At 38.3% G+C, this 25,713-nt stretch overlaps 1 protein-coding gene across 2 annotated transcripts in view; it reads right to left on the bottom strand.

The window, feature by feature from the left end:
- Positions 1 to 325: 325 nt before the first annotated feature.
- The window catches only part of BBOX1 (gamma-butyrobetaine hydroxylase 1), a 64,456-nt gene continuing 39,068 nt past the window's right edge, over positions 326 to 25,713 (bottom strand). For both annotated transcript variants that reach the window (XM_042905414.1, XM_042905413.1), the window contains 4 exons: positions 22,391 to 22,496; positions 10,653 to 10,849; positions 3,189 to 3,355; positions 326 to 817 (listed from right to left, as the gene is read on the bottom strand). In XM_042905414.1, coding sequence (XP_042761348.1) covers positions 657 to 817; positions 3,189 to 3,355; positions 10,653 to 10,849; positions 22,391 to 22,496 — 631 coding nt within the window. In that variant the 3' untranslated portion in view covers positions 326 to 656. The remainder of the gene's footprint in view (positions 818 to 3,188; positions 3,356 to 10,652; positions 10,850 to 22,390; positions 22,497 to 25,713) is intronic.

The following is a 25,713-nucleotide window of genomic DNA, read 5'->3' as shown; positions in this document are numbered from 1 at the left end:
AGGAGTGCTGACTCAGGGCAAGAGAAACATAGGCAGACTAGATTTCCCCTTCATTTGACATGTTTGGGTTTGGTGTCATAATTTAGTTGTTAAAGAAAATGTTTGGATCAGAGGTTGTTGAGGTCTGAAAACCTGGATAACAGAAATCTATAATAAAAGTGAATAAAACAGATCTTCAAAAATATGAAGCCTTACCCCAATCATGCCAAGGACAGTCACATGCAGTCATGAAAATTGAGACTGTACAGAAAACAGAGCAGGAACATGTCTTATTTGAGACAAGTTTTATTTGAAACACAAGCTTTATTTGAAACAAAAGCTTTATTTAAAAAGGGATTTATTTGAAAAAGCTTTATTTGATACAAAACTATTTGTAGGCATTCTGGAGCCTCTCATATACAGGCAAAAGAAATTAGATCATATATGCAATAGAGCAGAAGAAATGCTTTATTTGGAAAGGAAAAAACACTGCTAAAATATCTAAAATGTTGGCATTGTATATGATTATGAGAAAAGGAAAACCCTTCTGATAAAGAGGGCATGTTCATGAAAGAAATTAATATGTAAATGACATAGATCATAGTCTGTGAAGACAACCTTGCCATATCTTACAAAATACACTCATTGGAATCTTACTGAAATTGTAGACAGGAGATTCAGTTTGTGTTCTGGATACACTGCCTTAAGATACGAAGCCTTGACATTACTACATCCCAGTCGGCATAAGCTCCTTCCAGATGGCGGGATATCTCAGTTCCTGCTTCATAGCTACGTCGGCCATGAAGTAAGCGCCAGTTATCAAAAGTAATCACATCACCTAGACAAAACATTTTTTCAATATGAATAATCATGTGTTTCAATGATTTGCAGAGCTAGAAAATATAAAATGCAAAATAACATGGATACTTTGTTCACATCAAGAAATAGTATGTTTCTTTTTTTCCTGTTGTTTTTGATGTTTGTTTTATTTGTTTCAAGTTTTTATTTAAATAAAAATGAAAAAGTTAACATATATCATAATATTGGTTTCAGGAATAGAATTTAGTGATTCATCACTTCCATATAATACCTGGTGCTCATCACAAGTGCCCTCCTTAATCCGCATCACCTACTTAACCTGGCGCCCCACCCACCTCCCCTCCAGCAACACTCATTTTGTTCTCTCTAGTTGAGAGTCTGCTTCTCTCTTTCCCCCTATGTTCTTCTGTTTTGTTTCTTCAATTCCACATACAAGTGAAATCATATGGTATTTGTCTTTCTCTGACTGAAAATTGTACATTCATTTTTTCACACAATCAGATCATTGAATGCAAACTGCTTTAGACCTTTTGACATTTATAGTCCAGGCTTCTGTAGACACTTTTATAATTTTTACCTAAAATATTATCTTTAAAAAATGTTTATTTATTTATTTTGAGAAAGAGAGTGCACGCGCACATGCACACATGAGCGGGGGAGGGGCAGAGACAAAGAATCCCAAGCAGGGTCTGCACCGTCAGCACAGAGCCAGATGAGGGGCTCCATCAGTCCCACGACCCTGAGATCATGAACCTGAGCCCAAATCAAGAGTCAGACACTCAACCAACTGAGCCACACGGGTGCCCCTGAAATATTATCTTCGTGTAAAACTTTGAATTGCTCTTTGTGGTTGTTATTTAGCTCTTACTTAGAAATATTTCTTTCCAAACCAATTTGACAATAAATTTCATATATTGGAAAAAAAAAAAGAAATATTTCTTTCCAGTTTAACAGCTTCAAATAATTACAAGGATAGTGACTTGGTCTGTCTTCTATGTTCCTAGTATTTTGTGTACATTATTTCTAAGCCTCATAAAAATACTGAAAAGGGTGTTCCATCTTTTCATTTGAGAAAACCGAGGCTCCAGGAAGTTGAGAGATTTGCCTAAAACTACACAGCCATTAAATGGTAGAGCTTCAATTCCAACTTCTATTTTTTGGTATTTTTCTCTCATGATATTTCCATTTTATATGTTACTGCTCTGAAAATCAACCTGTTGTGACTGCCTATCAGTGGATTTATAGAGGTTTCCAATATTACTTTATTATGCCAAAGATCAATTAAAAAGCTAATTATGATTAGAATCTTCCCCTCAGCCAAATCAACAGCAGAGAGAAATTCTGTTTTTTATGATAGATATTAAAACCTCAAGTTTGAGATCACTTCACTGAGTCAAGGTGGTCCAGAACAAACACCATGCTCTCTATTCCTTTATTTTAAGTAGCTGGACTACTTCAAAAAAATTGTTTTAAAGTTTATTTATTTTTGAGAGACAGAGAGAGACAGATCATGAGCAGGGGAGGGGCAGAGAGAGAGGGAGACACAGAATCCGAAGCAGGCTCCAGGCTCTGAGCTGTCAGCACAGAGCTCTAACCCAGGAGCCGTGAGATCCTGACCCGAGCCGAAGTCAGATGCTTAACTGACCAAGCCACCCAGGTGTCCGTGGCTGGACTACTTCAAGTGCACTTCATTTCAGGTAGCACTATCTCTGCCAGAGCAAATAAGCTAAATGAGTGAACATTAATCCTCTACTTTAGAGAGAATCATAGGGATAATTTTATTTGTTTTCCAGGGTAGAAGAATTAAGACTCAGTTTGTATTGACGGGCTATCAGGATAGAAAACCTAAGTCATCAGTCTTGACATCAGAAGTGAGATTTCATTTGGTTTATAGCTTCTCTCTCATGTATTTATTCTTTAGGTTGGAGGTTATTAAATTTTGGTGTGATTAAAGATTACCTATGAGTCTGCTAAAAATGAATATTTTTAGGGGCGCCTGGGTGGCTCAGGCAGTTGAATGTCTGACTTCGGCTTAGTTCATGGTCTCGTGCTTCGTGAGTTTGAGCCCCACATCCAGCTTGCTGCTGTCAGCCTGTCAGCGCAAAGCCGGCTTGGGATCCTCTGTCCCCCTCTCTCTCCCCCTCCCCTGCTTGCACTCTCCCAAAAATACATAAATATTTTGAAAAAGAAAAGAATATTTTTTAGTCTGAAGAGGCAATAGAGCAGTGGTTGGGGCCAGGAGTCTGCTATTTAATCCAGCTGGCTGCTTGCAAAGATTGTTATAAGTGTTCCACATGCCATATATGAGAGAAACTGCTCTAGATCTTGCTCTAAATGGTTAAGGTTGAAGAAAATCCCTGTGTTGAGTTTGAGAAAATGTGTTCACTGACCTGGATTCATCTTGAAAGTAACCTTGTATTCTTTACAGTTCATGAGGTCAACAAACTCCTTCAGAGCAGCATAAAAAGGCTGAACTCTTTCAACAGGTACATCAAATACAGTGTCTCTGGTTGCATTATTGAAGTTGATGCGGATCACTTGGTCTTTATCATCTAATCTATTTTTTAAAGAGAAAAAAGTTAAAATATATAAGCCATGAAGTATTTATTTACATTTCTGAGGGTCAATTTGTCTTGGGAAATGTGTCTGAAATACAGTATTAATGAATCCAGAAACATGTACAGAAGGTATTGAGGTTATCTGTGGTACAGTATAGTCATTTGCTGTTTATTCATTCATTTAAGTTTTTTTCTTTTAATTTTAAATCCAGTATAGTTATACAGTGTTCTATTAATTTCAGGTGTATGATATAGTGATTCAACACTTCTGTACATAGTGCTCATCAAGATACATGTACTCTTTTTTTTTTTTTAAGTTTACTTATTCACTCTGAGAGAGAGAGAGGGAGAGAAAGAGAGAGGGTGAGTGTGCACAAGCAGGGGAGGGTCAGAGAGAGAGGGAGAGAGAATCCCATGCAGGCTATGCACATTAGTACAAAGCCCAATGTGGGACTTGAACTCATGAACTGCGAGATCATGACCCGATACAAAGTCAGACGCTTAACCAACTGAGCCATGCAGGTGCCTCAAAATATGTGCGCTCTTAAACCCCCTCACTTATTTCACCCCTCCTCTGGTAATAGCAATTTGTTCTTTATAGCCAAGAGTCTGTTTCTGGGTTTGTCTTTCTTTTTTTTCCCCTTTGTTTTGTTTCTTAAATTCTACATAGGAGTGAAATCAGATAGTATTTGTCTTTCTCTGACTTATTTTGCTTAGCGTTGTGCTCTCTCTAACTCTATCTATGTTGCAAATGGCAAGATAGCATTCTTTTTTATGGCTGAGAAATACTCCATTATATATACACACATACATCACCTCTTTATCACACCTGGGCTGCTTCCACATTTTGGCTATTTTAAGTAATGCTGCAATAAACACTAGGATGCAGTGTATTAATGTTTTTGTATTTCTTTGGGTAAATATTCAGTAGTGGAATTACTGGATCATATGTTAGTTCTATTTTTAATTTTTTGAGGAAGCTCCACAGTGTTTTCCACAGTGGCTGCACCAGTTTGCATTCCCACCAACAGTGCATGAGGGTTCCCTTTTCTCCACATCCTCGCCAACACTTATTGTATCTTATGCTTTTGATTTTAGCCATTCTGACAGGTGTGATGTAACATCTCCCTGTGGTTCTGGTTTGCATTTCCCTGAATATTAGTGATGTTGAGCATCTGTTCATTTTGGAGATCCATTTAGCAGGTGTTTTTTGAAATCTTACTACATAAGTGCCTGAATGTTTCAAATTAATTTAAAATAAATGTTACTGAAAGATTCCAGTTAAAAAGTTGTTTTTTTTATGTTTAGGAAAATGAATTCATTCTTCATTCTTTAAAATAGTAGCTTTTATGTATTAGAATATTTTTATGTTACAAGTTCATGGGTCAACCACTTTAAGGTTTTTAAGTATGATTTTATTGAAGCATGACTGGGAAGAAAAATCTATTTTCTAAAAGTTTGAAATGCACTGTTCTAATTCCATCCCTAGTTTATAGATCGGGAAACTAAGACACAGTGAAAAGAAGAATCTAGCCTAAGATATGTTGTTTGTATCTCTCTATACACTATTTATCTTAGTATATAGGCTTCTAGAAGGCCAATACTCTAACTCATTTAGTGTTGTATTCTCAGCGAGCCTGGACATAATAGGCAGTTAATAAATATTCACTGCATATGCTACTGTCTATATTTTTTCAGTGTCTTGGGACAGTACCAAGGTCTTTTTAGTATTTTGGAGGTAGTATATTGTGATCACCCTATCCTTCCTTAGAATATGGATCATGATCATGACAATGTAAGGTAATACTACTTTTGATATAAGAATAGATACCATTATTTCTGCATTTAAGCTATTCTGGTTAGAATTGGCACAACATGAGCATTGTCTAGACACAGAAGCAAAAGGAAGAGATTTTTTTTTTTAAGTTTTTTGGGAAGGTGAACTTTCAGCTAGTCCTAAAACATTGACCAACTCTCTCATTTATTTATATAGAAATAGGAAGGATGGATGAAAACTGAAGGTGGGCAAGGAAGGTGGCCAAGTATGGAGGGGTGTTCCTGGGCCAGCCTGGGAGGTGGTACTATGAGCCTATATGTGACTGGGACCCAGACCTGATGGGTCAAACCAAACAGACTAGCATGTGTACCAGAGCTTGGTGACACTGCTTTGGGGTCTAGATCACACTTAGCTGACCAATCACACAGAGTGAACTGTTAACAACAAATCAGGGTACAGGAGGAAAATGTGACTGCCTATAATATCCAAATTGTAGCTCTCTGGGTCCCTGTGCTTTGTGACTCAGATTAATATTTAATCCTTTTAGCCAAAGGCAATTGTAATGGTAAACTCTAAGAATGGGTCATTAGCTGCAACTCTTTGCTTTTTGATAGTGATAGAAAACTACCTATTGGACCCACACTGGGGAAAAAAGTGAAAGAAAGGAATTGGTTTTCAGTAAGGCTCTTGGACTCTTAAAATGAGAATTCACATATACTGATTAAAAAACAGGAGTGCTGGGTGGGTCAGTCAGTTGGGCATCCTACTACAGCTCAGGTCATGATCTCACAGTTCAGTTCATGAGATCGAGCCCCGCGTTGGGCTGTGTGCTGACAGCCCAGAGCCTGGAGCCTGCTTCGGATTCTGTGTCTCCCTCCCTCTCTGCCCCTCCCCCGCTAACATGCTCTCTCTGTCTCTCAAAAATGAATAAACATTAAAAAACTTTTTTTAAATAAATAAATTAAAAAAAAAACAAATATGACTGAATAGGCAAGGGGAGACCTTCTTCCTTCCCCCATCCTCTCCACACAGGTAAAGAATATTCGTGGCTTGCAGGTTGCAGCTTTATGAACAGAGAATCAAGGAAAAGGTCCATCAGCAGAAGACTGTAGACCTCCAGGTTTGAGTGGCACAAAGGGCAGTTCTTGACCTTTCAATTACCCTGTTCGAGTTTACATTGCGGGTTTCAGACCCTTTCAAAGTTTCTGAGAACATTTTGTCTTTTATTCTTATCTTTGAGAATTGCCCCTGATCCTCTTTCCCTCCTCTCTCCCAGTTTTATTCTTGGTACATACAATGATAACACCCTTTGTGCCATCCTCTGTGTCACTGACAAGGATGTCACAACTTTGAACCTTCTTGGACGTCTTCCACCCAAGCCAGTCTGGTGATCTGTTTCTTTTTCACTAACACTGTAATCCCTTGATGGAAATGGTTGTGCTAGCAGTGAGCTCTCCCTTTTAGAGTCCATGTGTGTATCCTCACCTATCAGTGAAAGGAATTTTGTGACTCATTAATTTAAGAAAAATCAGAACTGTATGCCCCATGGACCATTGTATTACACTTTCATTTCTTTATTTCACATATGTAGATAATAATAATCAATATTGTCTCTTTCTCTCTCTTTTCATTCGCCTGGTGTTTACTCTGTCTAAAAAAAGACACAAATTCATTATTTAGCATTTTTAGCAATGACATGAGGGGAAACAGAAAGCAAACTTAGTTATGAGTCTAGAGAAGACATTATTCTAACGATTGAACAATGTTAGAGGAGATGATTGGTTGACATCTTGAAGATCAACCTAAAATGTCACAGTAAGCAGGAAATTCTGCATGCCACCACAGAATGAAAGGGAGGTCCCAATTCAGGGTTACATGCTGAGGAAGTGTAAAAGGCCCCCATTGATGAGGAGTAACTGGCTATAGACTAGCGATATGTAAAAGGTAAACATTTAAACGTAAACCAGCATCATGGCGACTACAGATCAGCAAAAGCAAAATGTCATCAGTGATGCCAATAAAAGAGCCCAGTGAAAGGACACAGAGAATCATCTCCCACACTCAGAGGTGGTGCCATGAATACTCCTCATTAGTTACAATAGTCGGTCTCATTGAGAGATGTGATATTTGATGGGATTTTTTGAATTTGTTGTGGGTAAGTCATTGTGGTATTGCCCACCACATCACATTTTATTAGGATCTGCAAGAACAATTTATTTCTCACTTAGAACTATGTTGAATCTTGGGAATTGTTTATGTTCCCTCCTTACTTTGGTCTATAGAAACTCACAGCTGAAACTGAAATCTATCATGAGTAAATGTGTTGGACTTTCTAGAATTTTGGCTAGCTAAAATTTATTCTGCCCTTTTCAGAGCCAGGCACAGTGATAAAGCAGTCTATCCATTGTCTCTATAATTCCCACTTCGATTATGTGTGGTAGGCATTAAGATTACTCCCTTTTTACCAGAAAAGAGACAGCTTAGCAAGCCTAAGTCACTAGAGCATGATCACCGCACTAACAAGCCAAGGAGTGGGAATGGTGTTCATGCGACTGAACTTGTAATCACTAGGATGCACTGGTGTAGCTTAATCTGATCCTTATAATTTTTTTCCTAGTTTATTTGTTTATTTGTTATTATACTGCCTTGCACCTAACTCTGCCAGCAGCCTGCGAGATCTTTTTGTACTAGATAGAACATATACATCTTGAAAGAGTTAAAAATTTAACCGTGAGGAAAATTAAATTAATCCAAACACTCCATAGGCAAAGTTCCTCAATTAATTGAAAACCCTATTTGTTTCACCTCCTGTTGTTAAAAATACATTTTTGGGGCGCCTGGGTGGCTCAGTCGGTTAAGCCGCCGACTTCGGCTCAGATCATGATCTCGCGGTCCGTGAGTTCAAGCCCCGCGTCGGGCTCTGTGCTGACAGCTCAGAGCCTGGAGCCTGTTTCAGATTCTGTGTCTCCCTCTTTCTGACCCTCCCCATTCATGCTCTGTCTCTCTCTGTCTCAAAAATAAATAAAACGTTAAAAAAAAAATACATTTTTAAGTGGATTAACGTTAATCACTTGATATTCCCAAGGGATATCCCCAAGACCTTGAAAACGGCCAAATTCTGGAATTTTACTATAAAAAACAACAAAGCCAAATTGCGATTCAGATGACATATACTCAACTAATGTCACTTACTTACTAAGGGTTATTTGTTCTTTTGTTTGTTTTGCCTCCATCCTCTAGCCTGCAATTATATTCACAACAAAACTGAAATCTGTTATGGGTTTTTAAGGCAATTTTTGAATAGTTAAAACTGACCTGTTAAAACTAAGACTCCAACAGTCATTTCTTCTCTTTCCCACTGTGATGACCTGACCACTCAGAGAACGTTATTCTGAACTACAATTTATTTTTGATGGCTGTCTTTCTCTGAAACCCTTCATCCAATCTGTCAGGAAAATATGCTGTTTCAACCTGCAAAATACATCCATAAGCAGACACTTCTCCACACTGCCACTACCACCATATGGTCACTCATGTTCAAGTTACCCTCACCTCCAGCCTGCTGTCCTGCAGCAGCTTCCTGACTGGTCTTCCTGTTCCTGCCTTTGCCCTTCTCCACTGTATTCAGCACAGCAGCCAGGGTGATCCATTCAAAATACACATAAATTTATCTAAGTATAAGTGTCTCTCTTATGGTCAAAATCTTGCAGCAGCTCCCTATTTCACTAAGAGGGAAAGGCAATATGTTTTTAAACAATGGATAACAAGGCTCTATATGAGCTTAGCTCCCATCTGACCTCCTCTCTTAACATTGCTCCACACGGGCCTCCTTGCTGTCCCTTGAACACATCAGATGTGTTCTTAAGGTCTTTAGGACATTTGGTCTAGCTATTTCTGGAAACTGCTCCTCTTTTGAGCAAACTCCTTCACTCCTCTAAGTTTTTGCTCAACTATCACCTACTCAGTAAAGCTTTTCCTCACCACATACTAAATACGCAAGTTCCATCATCCCTAAGTCTTTGGTTCTGCAGATTCCCCTTATTCTACCCTACTACACCTGTTTTCTTAAGTACTTAAAAAAATGTTTTAATGATCATTGCAATTCACTCGTTTGTTTTCAAATCTCTAATTTTCTCTTCCCCCATTAGACTTGAAACTACATGCGGGCAGGAATCTTTGTTTTGTCCACAGATGTATCCCAACTACCAAGAAGAGTGGCTGCCTTTAATAAAAACTTGTTGGATGCATAAATGAAGGTCACATGTTTATACAAGAGAGATGAGCTAGGATATTGGGGATTTGATTATTCAGTGACTTAATTGTCATGTTATTTGTCTGTTTCTCCTAAAAGAAGAATGCAGACTCAACCCTAAAATTGGAAACACCCCCAAATTCATGGACTGAGATTTGATTAAATAAATCCTATCTTAGAAACACAAGGTTAAGATAATTCTTGAATAAAAGGATAAATTTGTGGCCTTTGTAATAAATCCTTGGAAAAATTATGAGGAAATAATGTTAAATGAAAAAATAACAAAATCTTCTATATAGGGAAATATGATTTTGGTTGGCATTGATTTAGGCAGACATTTCTGTTTTTTTTTTAATCAGCTCGTGAGGTTCAGGTGAGACTGACTCTGCTCCAGAGATGAACACGTAATCCAGAATGGCCAGTTGGAATTTTCTGATTTCCTGGCCATGGCGATTGCTTCAAGGATGGACTTAATTACAAATTGGGCAGTGGGTTGTCTAGTTTTGTTACAGCTATTGGGAAATGAGGACTTTCTGTGTGTGTGATTACCAGCTCTAAAAACAATGAAAATGTAGGGATTCTATTGACATCTTTGAAAATTAGGCCAACACAGAGGACGGCAAAGCTATAAGATGAAGAAAAAAGAGATCAATATCAGATGATGTTGTTTAACATCAGATGATGTTTGATCTACCTAATTTGAGTTATATTCTTTCCCTTCTGGCTGAAAGGATTTTGACTAGTACAATCCTAACTCAATATAATTCTGTAGAACTTGTATTTAAAATAAAAAAATCAAGTGTAGGGGCGCCTGTGTGGCTCAGTCAGTTAAGCATCTGACTTGGTTTCAGCTCAGGTCATGGTCTCGCATTTCATGCATTTGAGCCCTGCATCGGACTCTGTGCTGACAGTGCAGAGCCTGCTTGGGATTCTCTTTCTCAATCCCTCTCTCTCTCTGCCCCTCCCCCACTTGCTCTCTCTCAAAATGAATAAATGTAAAAAAAGTTTTTAAAAATCAAGTGTATATAGTCTTAGTTATTTCTCTTATATTAATCAGCAAGAGATTTCATGGAATTTGATCAAGATTTTTTTATGATGAGAATATTCTTTTTTCTTTTTTTTCCCTCTAAAATTGGATTAAACTGTTAACAAAAAGTAAAGCTCTGGAGTTAATCAAAGCTCTTCTGTTTAAGCTTTACATTTAGGTTAATGAAGATTTTGCAGTCAGCTGTTTAACTGCTATGAGAAATGTATAAATAGTACTTACTCTATAATCTTGTGTTTGGATTGTACAGAGAAATCACAGTAATCCACTCCAATGTCTGTAAAGTCCACAAAAGTGGAAGACAAAATCTGGAATGCTCGAGGATTTTTTTCCTTGAGCTTTCGGCATACATTAAACCCATCTACAATTTCTGAATCACCCCCCGTGACTGTTTGTTTTATGCAGTGCAGAAGCTGAACCTGTGAAAAGAAATAGAGAAATGTCTTTTAAAATGATAAACACACTTTTTGACACTGTTAAAGATTCAGACAGATATGAATGCACTAAAGTCAACAAAACTTTTAAATCTCTTTTGTGTCAGCAGGCAAAGGGATTGGAGAGAAAAAGTTGCTTTTAATCAACACCCTATAGTTCAAACATTGTTTCAGCTTGAGACATGAACACAGGCATAATAATTTTCATTTGTAAACAAAAAGCACAGATCATAATGGCTACAGGGAGTGAACACTTCATATTGGAATATTTATGTACTTCATATTGGCTTTACGGAGGTGGTGGGATTTAAACTGGGAAAAGGAGGCTGGATACGGTTTTGGACAGTTAGAGGGGCGCCTGGGTGGCTCAGTCAGTTGGGCTCCTGACTTCCGCTCAGGTCATGATCTCACAGTTTGTGGGTTCAAGCCCCATGTTGGGCTCTATGCTGACAGCTCAGAGCCTGGAGCTTGCTTCAGACTGTTTCTCCCTCTCTCTCTGCTCCTCCCCTGCTTGCGCTCTGTCTCTCTCTCTCTCAAAAATAAAATAAACATTAAAGAAAATTTTGAAAAGATTTTGGATAGCTAGAGCAGAATGGAGAAAGCAAATCACATGCAGTGATCATGGATATGCAAAAATGCACACTGCACAGGATATCAAAATGTTTGGCTGCAATAGGGGGTCATGACTGAAAAGAATGTCACGACTGAAAAGAATAGACCCAGTTGAAAAGGTAACTGAAGCCCTCATCATGGCGTCTTGAATGTCAGATGAAGAATATTGGGCTTTCTCTTGGGTACAGAGGGGAATTGTTAAAGGCTTGTGAATATGGATGTAAGGTAGCCAAGACTGAGTTGAAGAATATTAGTCTGGGGGTGCACGTAGGATAAATTTTTTTAAAGGGGGGAGTTAGTGAGAAAGTTACTCCTTAAGAATTTAATGAGACAGTTCAGGTATAAGGATACAAAGGGAATGGAGGTTAGGTGGGGCTATGAGAATGAATAACCCCAAGAAACACTGGGAATAAGAAACCAAAACGATAGTTATTTTTACTAAGATTTAGGGAGAAATGTTTGACATTATTTATTTTGAAAAGCAAAAAATAGTAAAATTTTAAAATATCATTTTTTGAATGGAGTTTATATGACTCCTTTTGGTAAGTTAGCATGTGTGAGTGATTTTGAATACCTAATTTAGACTCAGCTTTTCTGCTAAAAGAAACGAACACTATTTAGCTGTGAAAACTTCATTCTAATTTAAATAAAAGTAAAAATCAAGTCTGACAGTTCTTGTAGAAAGAAAGAGGCAAATATGATCAAACATCAAGACCAGGAGAAGCATGAGTGGGAAAAATATCCATTTGGCTTGGTTATTTCCATAGATGGTCTAGAACGGGGCCATCCATTCAAACTTTCTGCAGTGATGGAAATGTTCTTTCTGCACTGCCCAATACAGTAGACTCCTGTCCCATATGGCTGTTGTGCACTTGAAATGTGGTCAGTGTGACTGAGGAAACTGCATTTTAAATTTTATTTCATCTTAATATAAATTAAAATTTAAATGATCACATATGGCTGGTGACTACTGTATGGGATAGTGCAGATCCAGAACACAAATCCTGCTTTCTTTCCCCAAAAGGCACAGATCTTCTCACTATTTTAAATCTTATACATACTTGTTCTCAAATTATAGTTGTACGTTTATCAATTCCTTACAACAGTCCTTAGAATTTGATACTTTCATCTCCATTTTATGGTTGAAGAAACTGACACCCAGAAGTGAAAAAGCTGGGCAGCTAGTAAGAACGTAGCTACTACCTGGTAACACTGACATTCAAACCTTGATCTATTTGCTTCAAAATCTTCATAAAGCAAGTCCTTTCCTATAAAAGGGGAAATCCCTTTACAGGACTCTTAATAATTCAGTATTGTGTGGTGTGTGTATGTATGTGCTTTGTAAACTTAAATTCCTATTTCAGGTTGACAATGCCCTTTTTTTCTGATGTTAGGGGAGCACTAGTCTAAATTAATAATGGTTCTGCCTTTAAATTGATGCCAATTTGAGGGGGTTCCGGAAGATGGCGGCGTAGGAGGACGCGGGGCTCACAGCGCGTCCTGCCGATCACTTAGATTCCACCTACACCTGCCTAAAGAACCCAGAAAACCGCCAGAGGATTAGCAGAACAGAGTCTCTGGAGCCAAGCGCAGACTAGAGGCCCACGGAAGAGGGTAGGAAGGGCGGCGAGGCGGTGCGCACTCCACGGACTGGCGGGAGGGAGCCGGGGCGGAGGGGCGGCTCGCCGGCCAAGCAGAGCCCCCGAGTCTGGCTGGCAAAAGCGGAGGGGCCGGACAGACTGTGTTCCGACAGCAAGCGCGACTTAGCGTCTGGGAGGTCATAAGTTAACAGCTCTGCTCGGAAAGCGGGAAGGCTGGAGGACAAAGGGAGGGAGAGCTGCTGAGCCCCCGGACGGCAGAGCTCAGCTTGGCGGGGAACAAAGGCGCCAGCGCCATCTCCCCCGCCCATCCCCCAGCCAAAATCCCAAAGGGAACCAGTTCCTGCCAGAGAACTTGCTCGCTCCGCGCAAACACCCAACTCTGTGCTTCTGCGGAGCCAAACCTCCGGCAGCGGATCTGACTCCCTCCCGCTGCCACAGGGCTCCTCCTGAAGTGGATCACCTAAGGAGAAGCGAGCTAAGCCTGCCCCTCCAGCCCCCGTGCACCTTGCCTACCCACCCCAGCTAATACGCCAGATCCCCAGCACCACAAGCCTGGCAGTGTGCGAGTAGCCCAGACGGGACACGCCACCCCACAGTGAATCCCGCCCCTAGGAGAGGGGAAGAGAAGGCACACACCAGTCTGACTGTGGCCCCAGCAGTGGGCTGGGGGCAGACATCGGGTCGGACTGCGGCCCCGCCCACTAACTCCAGTTATACACCACAGCACAGGGGAAGTGCACTGCAGGTCCTCACCACGCCAGGGACTCTCCAAAATGACCAAACGGAAGAATTCCCCTCAGAAGAATCTCCAGGAAATAACAACAGCTAATGAACTGATCAAAAAGGATTTAAATAATATAACAGAAAGTGAATTTAGAATAATAGTCATAAAATTAATCGCTGGGCTTGAAAACAGTATACAGGACAGCAGAGAATCTCTTGCCACAAAGATCGAGGGACTAAGGAACAGTCACGAGGAGTTGAAAAACGCTTTAAACGAATTGCAAAACAAAATGGAATCCACGATGGCTCGGCTTGAAGAGGCAGAGGAGAGAATAGGTGAACTAGAAGATAAAGTTATGGAGAAAGAGGAAGCTGAAAGAAAGAGAGATAAAAAAATCCAGGAGTATGAGGGGAAAATTAGAGAACTAAGTGATACACTAAAAAAAAATAATATACGCATAATTGGTATCCCAGAGGAGGAAGAGAGAGGGAAGGGTGCTGAAGGGGTACTTGAACAAATTATAGCTGAGAACTTCCCTGAACTGGGGAAGGAAAAAGGCATTGAAATCCAAGAGGCACAGAGAACTCCCTTCAGACGTAACTTGAATCGATCTTCTGCACGACATATCATAGTGAAACTGGCAAAATACAAGGATAAAGAGAAAATTCTGAAAGCAGCAAGGGATAAACGTGCCCTCACATATAAAGGGAGACCTATAAGACTCGTGACTGATCTCTCCTTTGAAACTTGGCAGGCCAGAAAGGCTTGGCACGATATCTACAGTGTGCTAAACAGAAAAAATATGCAGCCGAGAATCCTTTATCCAGCAAGTCTGTCATTTAGAATAGAAGGAGAGATAAAGGTCTTCCCAAACAAACAAAAACTGAAGGAATTTGTCACCACGAAACCAGCCCTACAAGAGATCCTAAGGGGGATCCTGTGAGACAAAGTACCAGAGACATCACTACAAGCATAAAACATACAGACATCACAATGACTCTAAACCCGTATCTTTCTATAATAACACTGAATGTAAATGGATTAAATGCGCCAACTAAAAGACATAGGGTATCAGAATGGATAAAAAAACAAGACCCATCTATTTGCTGTCTTCAAGAGACTCATTTTAGATCTGAGGACACCTTTAGATTGAGAGTGAGGGGATGGAGAACTATTTATCATGCTCCTGGAAGCCAAAAGAAAGCTGGAGTAGCCATACTTATATCAGACAAACTAGACTTTAAATTAAAGGCTGTAACAAGAGATGAAGAAGGGCATTATATAATAATCACAGGGTCTATCCACCAGGAAGAGCTAACTATTATAAATGTCTATGCACCAAATACCCGAGCCCCCAGATATATAAAACAATTACTCATAAACATAAGCAACCTTATTGATAAGAATGTGGTCATTGCAGGGGACTTTAACACCCCACTTACAGAAATGGATAGATCATCTAGACACACAGTCAATAAAGAAACAAGGGCCCTGAATGATACATTGGATCAGATGGACTTGACAGATATATTTAGAACTCTGCATCCCAAAGCAACAGAATATACTTTCTTCTCGAGTGCACATGGAACATTCTCCAAGATAGATCATATACTGGGTCACAAAACAGCCCTTCATAAGTTTACAAGAATTGAAATTATACCATGCATACTTTCAGACCACAATGCTATGAAGCTTGAAATCAACCACAGGAAAAAGTCTGGAAAACCTCCAAAAGCATGGAGGTTAAAGAACACCCTACTAACGAATGAGTGGGTCAACCAGGCAATTAGAGAAGAAATTAAAACATATATGGAAACAAACGAAAATGAAAATACAACAATCCAAACGCTTTGGGATGCAGCGAAGGCAGTCCTGAGAGGAAAATACATTGCAATCCAGGCCTATCTCAAGAAACAAGAAAAATCCCAAATACAAAATCTAACAGCACACCTAAAGGAAATAGAAGCAGAACAGCAAAGGCAGCCTAAACCCAGCAGAAGAAGAGAAATCATAAAGATCAGAGCAGAAATAAACAATATAGAATCTAAAAAAACTGTAGAGCAGATCAACGAAACCAAGAGTTGGTTTTTTGAAAAAATAAACAAAATTGACAAACCTCTAGCCAGGCTTCTCAAAAAGAAAAGGGAGATGACCCAAATAGATAAAATCATGAATGAAAATGGAATGATTACAACCAATCCCTCAGAGATACAAACAATTATCAGGGAATACTATGAAAAATTATATGCCAGCAAATTGGACAACCTGGAAGAAATGGACAAATTTCTAAATACCCACACTCTTCCAAAACTCAATCAGGAGGAAATAGAAAGCTTGAACAGACCCATAACCAGCGAAGAAATTGAATCGGTTATCAAAAATCTCCCAACAAATAAGAGTCCAGGGCCAGATGGCTTCCCAGGGGAGTTCTACCAGACATTTAAAGCAGAGATAATACCTATCCTTCTCAAGCTATTCCAAGAAATAGAAAGGGAAGGAAAACTTCCAGACTCATTCTATGAAGCCAGTATTACTTTGATTCCTAAACCAGACAGAGACCCAGTAAAAAAAGAGAACTACAGGCCAATATCCCTGATGAATATGGATGCAAAAATTCTTAATAAGATACTAGCAAATCGAATTCAACAGCATATAAAAAGAATTATTCACCATGATCAAGTGGGATTCATTCCTGGGATGCAGGGCTGGTTCAACATTCGCAAATCGATCAATGTGATACATCACATTAACAAAAAAAAAGAGAAGAACCATATGATCCTGTCAATCGATGCAGAAAAGGCCTTTGACAAAATCCAGCACCCTTTCTTAATAAAAACCCTTGAGAAAGTCGGGATAGAAGGAACATACTTAAAGATCATAAAGGCCATTTATGAAAAGCCCACAGCTAACATCATCCTCAACGGGGAAAAACTGAGAGCTTTTTCCCTGAGATCAGGAACACGACAGGGATGCCCACTGTCACCGCTGCTGTTTAATATAGTGCTGGAAGTTCTAGCATCAGCAATCAGACAACAAAAGGAAATCAAAGGCATCAAAATTGGCAAAGATGAAGTCAAGCTTTCGCTTTTTGCAGATGACATGATATTATACATGGAAAATCCGATAGACTCCACCAAAAGTCTGCTAGAACTGATACATGAATTCAGCAAAGTTGCAGGATACAAAATCAATGTGCAGAAATCAGTTGCATTCTTATACACTAACAATGAAGCAACAGAAAGACAAATGAAGAAACTGATCCCATTCACAATTGCACCAAGAAGCATAAAATACCTAGGAATAAATCTAACCAAAGATGTAAAAGATCTGTATGCTGAAAACTATCGAAAGCTTATGCAGGTAATTGAAGAAGATATAAAGAAATGGAAAGACATTCCCTGCTCATGGATTGGAAGAATAAATATTGTCAAAATGTCAATACTACCCAAAGCTATCTACACATTCAATGCAATCCCAATCAAAATTGCACCAGCATTCTTCTCGAAACTAGAACAAGCAATCCTAAAATTCATATGGAACCTCAAAAGGCCCCGAATAGCCAAAGTAATTTTGAAGAAGAAGACCAAAGCAGGAGGCATCACAATCCCAGACTTTAGCCTCTACTACAAAGCTGTCATCATCAAGACAGCATGGTATTGGCATAAAAACAGACACATAGACCAATGGAATAGAATAGAAACCCCAGAACTAGACCCACAAACGTATGGCCAACTCATCTTTGACAAAGCAGGAAAGAACATCCAATGGAAAAAAGACAGTCTCTTTAACAAATGGTGCTGGGAGAACTGGACAGCAACATGCAGAAGGTTGAAACTAGACCACTTTCTCACACCATTCACAAAAATAAACTCAAAATGGATAAAGGACCTGAATGTGAGACAGGAAACCATCAAAACCTTAGAGGAGAAAGCAGGAAAAGACCTCTCTGACCTCAGCCGTAGCAATCTCTTACTCGGCACATCCCCAAAGGCAAGGGAATTAAAAGCAAAAGTGAATTACTGGGACCTTATGAAGATAAAAAGCTTCTGCACAGCAAAGGAAACAACCAACAAAACTAAAAGGCAACCAACGGAATGGGAAAAGATATTTGCAAATGACACATCGGACAAAGGGCTAGTATCCAAAATCTATAAAGAGCTCATCAAACTCCACACCCGAAAAACAAATAACCCAGTGAAGAAATGGGCAGAAAACATGAATAGACACTTCTCTAAAGAAGACATCCGGATGGCCAACAGGCACATGAAAAGATGTTCAACGTCGCTCCTTATCAGGGAAATACAAATCAAAACCACACTCAGATACCACCTCACGCCAGTCAGAGTGGCCAAAATGAAGAAATCAGGAGACTATAGATGCTGGAGAGGATGTGGAGAAACAGGAACCCTCTTGCACTGTTGGTGGGAATGCAAATTGGTGCAGCCGCTCTGGAAAGCAGTGTGGAGGTTCCTCAGAAAATTAAAAATAGACCTACCCTATGACCCAGCAATAGCACTGCTAGGAATTTATCCAAGGGATACAGGAGTACTGATGCATAGGGGCACCTGTACCCCAATGTTTATAGCGGCACTCTCAACAATAGCCAAATTATGGAAAGAGCCTAAATGTCCATCAACTGATGAATGGATAAAGAAACTGTGGTTTATATACACAATGGAATACTACGTGGCAATGAGAAAAAATGAAATATGGCCTTTTGTAGCAACATGGATGGAACTGGAGAGTGTGATGCTAAGTGAAATAAGCCATACAGAGAAAGACAGATACCATATGGTTTCACTCTTATGTGGATCCTGAGAAACATAACAGAAACCCATGGGGGAGGGGAAGGAAAAAAAAAAAAAAAAAAAAAAAAAAAAAAGAGGTTAGAGTGGGAGAGAGCCAAAGCATTAGAGACTGTTAAAAAACTGAGAACAAACTGAGGGTTGATGGGGGGTGGGAGGGAGGGCAGGGTGGGAGGGAGGACAGGGTGGGTGATGGGTATTGAAGAGGGCACCTTTTGGGATGAGCACTGGGTGTTGTATGGAAACCAATTTGATAGTAAATTTCATATATTAAAAAATAAAAAAATAAAAAAAAAAACAAACAAACAAAAAAAAAATAAATAAATTTCATTTGGCTTTAAAAAAAAAAAAAAAAAAAAATAAATTGATGCCAATTTGTAGGCTTGAAAAAGTATGTACATAAGCTGACCAAGTCGTCTTAGAAAACCATTTCATCACCAGGGCTATGAAGGGTCAAGCAGCATGATTAACGAGGGAGAAATGAAGACACCAACCTCAAGTCTACCAAACTCTAAAAAGGCAAAATAATGGCAGACCTCTCTCTTTGAGAGAATCAGTGTTCTTTCAATCCTCTTAGATTTTGCAATATGAAGTCACAGAATATTTCAAATATAAATCTTTAAAACAGATCAACTGATGTCTTTTACATAGATGCAATCTTAAGAAAGAAAAAAGATGACTGATGCTGCCAGACAACACTTCCACGGCTAATTCAAAAGGTAAATAGGTGCCTGATGTGTATAAAATCCAATTTTATTTCATGTAAGTCACTCAGGACCAAAAACATTTTCTTTCTAAATGTTACTTTATGGCAGCATGTGACTTTTGGCCAAAGACAGTGAGCAAAGGAACATCCGTTTCATTAAAGATGTGTGTGTCTCCTTATCTCTGCCCCACATGATCCAAATTGATGAAACTCCACTTTCAACAGGTAACTTACTATTCAGATCATTTCATCTGCACTGAAAAGAAAAGCGACTTATTCTATATGTCATAAAAAACCTCAAACTTTCGTACAAAGACCCCTGAATGATTCAAAATGGAAACTTGAACAATAGCACAAACAGGTGCCTACAATCTAATTGTTCCCGTACTACAATCTAGACATTTTAGGAATCATCTTTCATTTGAAAATCTTCTGTCAGGTCTTTTATCCTTGGATGTTTCACTTGCTGACAGAAACAGGTACAACTCTGCGGTGTTTCTCTGCCTCTTTATAGCATGCCTATGAAGTCTCTGTTACATGAAAGGTGCTGGGTTAATCTCAAGATACAGAAAAGTGTAAGATTCAGTTCCTGTATTTGACGAGTTTTTAATGTATGACAAAGCCTATGCTCATCACATTATACCAATTATGGTAATTAGAAAGTCCAACTCAAGACCAGCATGGTGTGGTGAAAAACTATACAGAGGCCTGGATTAAGTTTCAAGTGTTCTATTAGTCAGATGTCACCCTGTGAAAGCATTTAACCTTGCTGTGTGCCATTTCGCCCTCATTTCATTATTCCAACATAAAAAGGCATAATTGTCTCCCTTACAGAATGTTAGGAGGGATCAAAATAATATAAGTAAAAATACTTTGAAAAAGTATAAAATGCTATGAAAATGTCAAGCATTATATTATACTTCAAGAATATTTGTAAATCACTTAAAAATGTGATTATGTAATGACTTTTCCTTAGGCTTTCAATTGTAACCCAGCAATAAAACCTGAACTCATAAAAACTAGCAGATAATTTAAAAATTAAAATAAAATCTTTAGTTTTCTAGTGTAATCTTTTAATCTTTATTGCATCCAACTTCTCCAACCTGTCTTTGGTTGATGAACTGAGCTGATTAGTTTGGCTTTTAATCCCAAGTTTTAGGGAATCTCTGGGAAACATTTAGAACAAATCACATTGTGTGTCTTCACTGGCCCCTCATCTCCACCCAAAAGGTGACTATAGGACTCCTGTCACTGTCATCATTTTGTCCAAAAAAATCATGTGGTGTTTTACAGTCAACAAAATAATTTAAAACATGTGAAATTAAATACTAAAACTAGCGGGGCGCCTGGGTGGCTCAGTCGGTTGGGCGTCTGACTTCGGCTCAGGTCATGATCTCATCGTCCGTGGGTTCGAACCCCGCGTCGGGCTCTGTGCTGACAGCTCAGAGCCTAGAGCCTGTTTCAGATTCTGTGTCTCTGTCTCTCTCTGACCCTCCCCCGCTCAAGCTCTGTCTCTGTCTCTCTCAAAAATAAATAAACATTAAAGAGAAATTGAAAAAAAAAATACTAAAACTAGCTTAGTTAACACTGGCGAGGGAAATGGGTTAACTAGGGCATGGAGAAAACTTGTTCAGTTAACATGATGAAGAAAAACAGATTAATTTTGATTTTGGCCCATTTTGCCTTCACTGGCTAGAGAATTGCTCAAAATGTCCACTTCTGCTTACCTTTGAAGATACAGATTTCTGTGTGGATATTTCATTTAATCTCATTTAGCTATAAAAATAGGAACAAAATATCTTTCAAAGGTATCGTTCTGACCATTTATTTCTTGGTTTAACAAAACGATGCTTTTGTAAATATGTTGCTGGTTTAGTAGAATGGCAATTTTGTAAAAATGAAGTGGCAGAGCATCCTTCCAGAAATTGTCCTGGAGGGTTTGTGGCTCCATGCTAAGCATCTCCCTCCTTGAGGAGCAATCCAATACACGGGAGAGTAGATGGTTTCCAAATACAGTAAAACCTTGGTTTGCGAGCATAATTCATTCCAGAAACATGCTTGTAATCCAAAGCATTTGTATATCAAAGCGAATTTTAAGAACCATTGGCTCACTTGTGGTCATGTGACATTTGGCATCACGTACTACTCATATTGCAAGACATGCTTGTTTATCAAGTTAAAATTTATTAGAAATGTTTGCTCATCTTGCAGAACAGTTGCAGAACAAGTTATTTGCGATCCAAGGTTTTACTGTACAGCCATGGTTATTCTGCTCCTTGCATTCCCACCCCTTTGTAGTGAGTATTTGCAGCTCATAAAAGGTGGGGTTTACTTCCTCACCTTTTGAAGGTAGGCTAAACTTATGATTTCTTTAGATTAATAAAACATGGCAGAGGTGACATTGCACTGATGACTAATGTAGATCTCAAGAGGCCTTCATGTTTTGGCTTGCTCTCTGAAAATTTACATAAGCCTGGGCTAGCCGGCTGGTGGATAGCAGATTAAGTAGAGCAGAGGCAAGACACCTTAGGTTTTCCACACAGGTCAACCAGTTCTTAGCCAGCCCAACAGCAAAACTGTCCAGCTGGACATAGCCTGAATTATAAAAACATGTGCTAAGTAAATGGCTATTCTTTTAAGCCATTAAATTATGAAGTGGTTTTTATGCAGCAATCATTAACTGATACAAATGATGGCCATGTGACTTTATGGGAAAACCCTCAATTTTATTCCCTGGTTTTATTTTCTCTTTTAAGTCTCTCGGGAACAGGAAATATGCAAAAAGACCTCAAGATGCACTGCTATCATAAAATTTGTCTAGGCAAAGCAAAATGTGCCAATAATTATTTCCAGAAAGAAACAAAGAAATTTTTTTTTTAAATACATGAAAATCTTCTCTCCCTTGGGAATGTTAGGCTATTCAAGATTTAGGTATAGACATTTTGTTTGGATTGTGCTTGAAGAAAGATCTACATAAGACAGATTAGTTAGTGAAATATATGGACTTGTAGACTCAAAATATAGAGGGATATTGGTCCTTGGCCTGCCTTGTGGAAAATATGTTGAGGCTCACCTTACCCCAGGTGGATGATGGAGGGCTGGATAATCAGTGTGAAAGCTTAGCTTCCCGGTTGTGTAAGCCACATTGTTTGCGTCAATTTTGTCTTGCACTTGCCAAGTATGTCTGTAAAATACAAGAAACATATGTTTAAACAGGCTGTCACCAAGCCAGAGGAAATGTGTTAGAATGAACTGGATACATAGGGGAAATGGAAACTTTTCATTTTATGAAATAATTACCATAATGATGTGAGCCAGGAAGAGAGCTCGACCTTTCCTTGTCCAAAGTAACCATTTCAGAATATGCATCTCCTCCCTTCTTTTCCCTTCTCCGAAGAAAAATACATTTACACCTTAGTCTGTCCCACAGAGTTTATTGTAGGTTATGTTTTTTAATAGCTAAATGCATTTAAAAAGCATTTATTAAAGTGAAATTCACAGAACATAAAATGAACCATTTTATGTGTGTTTTTTTTTTTTTAAGTTTATTTATTTTGAGAGATTGAGTGAGCAGCGGAGGGGGCAGAGAGAGATGGAGAGAGAGAATGTCAAGCAGCTCCGTGCTGTCATCACAGAGCCTGGAGTGGGGCTTAATACCATGAACTGTGAGATCATGACCTGAGCTGAAATCAAGAGTCAGGTCCTCAACTGAGTCATGCAGCTGCCCCAAAATAAACTATTAAAGTGGACAATTCAGTGGCCCTTAGGACATTCACAATATTGGTAACCATTACTTTTGTTTATCTAGTTTCAAAACATTTCCATAACTCCACATTGAAACCTCTTACCCGTTACAAATTTTCTTTCCATTCTGCCCTTCTCTCAGTCACTGGCAAACACCATATCATAAATCTATCTTTAAGTTTTTGGGGAGCTGCCAAACTATTTTCCATAGTGGTTGGACCACTTTACTTTCCCACTAGCAGTATGTGAGGGTTCCAATTTCTTCACATCCTCATCAACACTTGTCATTTTCTAGTTTTTGTTGTTGTTCTTGCTGCTTCTGTTGTTATTTTTAACCATCTCAGTGGGTGTAAAGTGGTATTTCATAGTTTTGATGTGTATTTTCCTAATGGTTAATGATGTTGAGCATCTTTTCATGTGCTTGTTGGCTGTTTGTATATTTACTTTGGAGAAATGCTTGTTCAAGTCCTTTGCCCATTTTTAAATTGAGTGTTGTGTTTTGTTTTGTTTTGTTTTTTAATTTGTACGAGTACTTTATATAGCCTGGATACTAGAGACCCTTAACAGACATATGATTTACAACTATTTTTACCCCTTCTATAGATTGTCTTTTTATTTTCTTAGAAATGATATTTGATGCTCAAAAGTTTTAAATTTTGATGAAGACCAATTCATCTATTTTTGTTGTTGTGTTTTTGGTGTTGTTTCTAAGAATCCATTTCCCAATCCAAGGTCATGAAAATTTATCCTAAGTTTTCTTCAATGAATTTTATGGTTTTATATCCAGGTCCTTGATCTCTTTGAGTTAATTTTTGTATGATGTGTGAGGAAAGGGGCCAACTTCATTCTTCTGCATGTGCATATACTGTTGTCTCAGCACCATTTTTTGAAGGGACTGTTCTTTCCTCATTAAAAGGGTTCAGCATCTTTGTTAAAAATCAATTAGCCATGGATGTATGGGCTTACTTCTGGACTCTCAGTTCTGTTCCATTAGTCTATATGTCTATTCTTATTTCAGCACCACAATATATTGATTACTGTAGGTTTGTAGTAAGTTTGTTTGTTTGTTTGTAGTTTGTTTGTTTGTTTGTTTTTTATTGGTTTTTTTATTGGTAGTAAGTTTTGAAATCAGGAAATATGAATCCTCCAACTTTGTTCTTGTTTTTTTAGGATTGTTTTGGCTATTCAGAGCCCCTTGCAATTTCATATGAATTTGAACATTGCTTTTCCATTTCTATAAGAAGGCTATTGGAATTTTGGTAAGCATTACATTGAATCTGTAGATTACCTTGGTAATAATCACATCTTAATATTTTGTCTTCCAATTCATGAATGTGGGATGTCTTTCAATTTATTAGGTCTTTTTAAATTTCCTTCAGTGTTTTGTAGCTTTCATTTTACAAGTCTTCCACCTCCTTGGTTAAAATGATTCCTAGGTATTTTATTCTGGATGTTATTGTAAATGAATTTTTTTTTTTAAATTTCTTTCTCAGATTGTTCACTGCTAGTATATATAAACACAACTGATTTCTGTGTATTGGTCTTATATTCTGAAACCTTGCTGAATTCATTAAATACCTCTAATAGCTGTGTGTGTGTGTGTGTGTGTGTGTGTGCACATATGCACGCATATTCTATGGGGTTTTCTATATATCGGATCATGCTATCTGTGAAGAGAGATAAATATACTTATTCCTTTCTCATTTGGATACCTTTATTTCTATTTTTTGCCTAACTGTCCTGCCCCAAACTTCCAGTACAATATTGAATAGCAGTGGTGAAAAACAGCACTCTTCTCTTGTTCCTGATCTACAGGGAACATAATTAATTTTTATTTTATTTTATTTTATTTAATAAATTTTTAATTACACTCGGATAACTATTACTCAGATCAGGAAATATAACTTTAAGCTTATATGTCCTATCCCAACCAGAATCTCACCTCTCTCTTCTTCAAAGTAACTACATCCATAACTTCTGTATTTATCATTTCTTTGCATTTCTGTATATTTTTACCCTTGCATATGCACCCTCAGACACTATGTTTAATATTTCCCATTAACAACAATTGTTAAGTCTTTCAAGTCTCTTAATCAGGTTTCCCCTCCAGCCTGTTCTTAAAATTTATTGTTTGAAGAACTTGGGAACTTGACCTATAGAGTTCCTCACAGTCTTGTCTTTGCTGATTGCATATCATGGTGTAGTTCAACATGCTTCCCTGTCCTCTGTGTTTCTAGAAAATTGGCAATTAAGTGCAGAGGCTTGGGCAAACTCTATTTTCTCTCTTTTGCAAAACTACAGATGACACTGTGCTCTTTTATTCCAAGATACAGAATTTTGAGATGTCTTTCTTTTTGTGATGTTTGTACACACTTATGCTCAGTAGCTAGATCCACTAAAGTTATTGGGGGTCTCAAATAGTGAAATACCAAATTAATAATTTCTTTTTTATTTATCAGTGGAATACTCTTAAAAAGATCTATCTACTTTCCTTCATCTAGTATTTGGTTACTCTATGTAATAGCTTACTTAGCGATAATGAGATAAATACTTGATTCCTTCCCTTTATTTACTATTTTATAATGTGATAGATTAGTTTTCTCTCACTCCAAGATGAATAATTAGTTTTTTTTGAAAATAATACTATTGATGAAAAT

The sequence above is a fragment of the Panthera leo genome, chromosome D1 (genome assembly GCF_018350215.1).
Source record: "Panthera leo isolate Ple1 chromosome D1, P.leo_Ple1_pat1.1, whole genome shotgun sequence".
NCBI lineage: Eukaryota > Metazoa > Chordata > Mammalia > Carnivora > Felidae > Panthera > Panthera leo.
The sequence above is the reverse complement of the archived record's forward strand: the minus strand, read 5'-3'. Positions and strand labels throughout refer to the sequence as shown.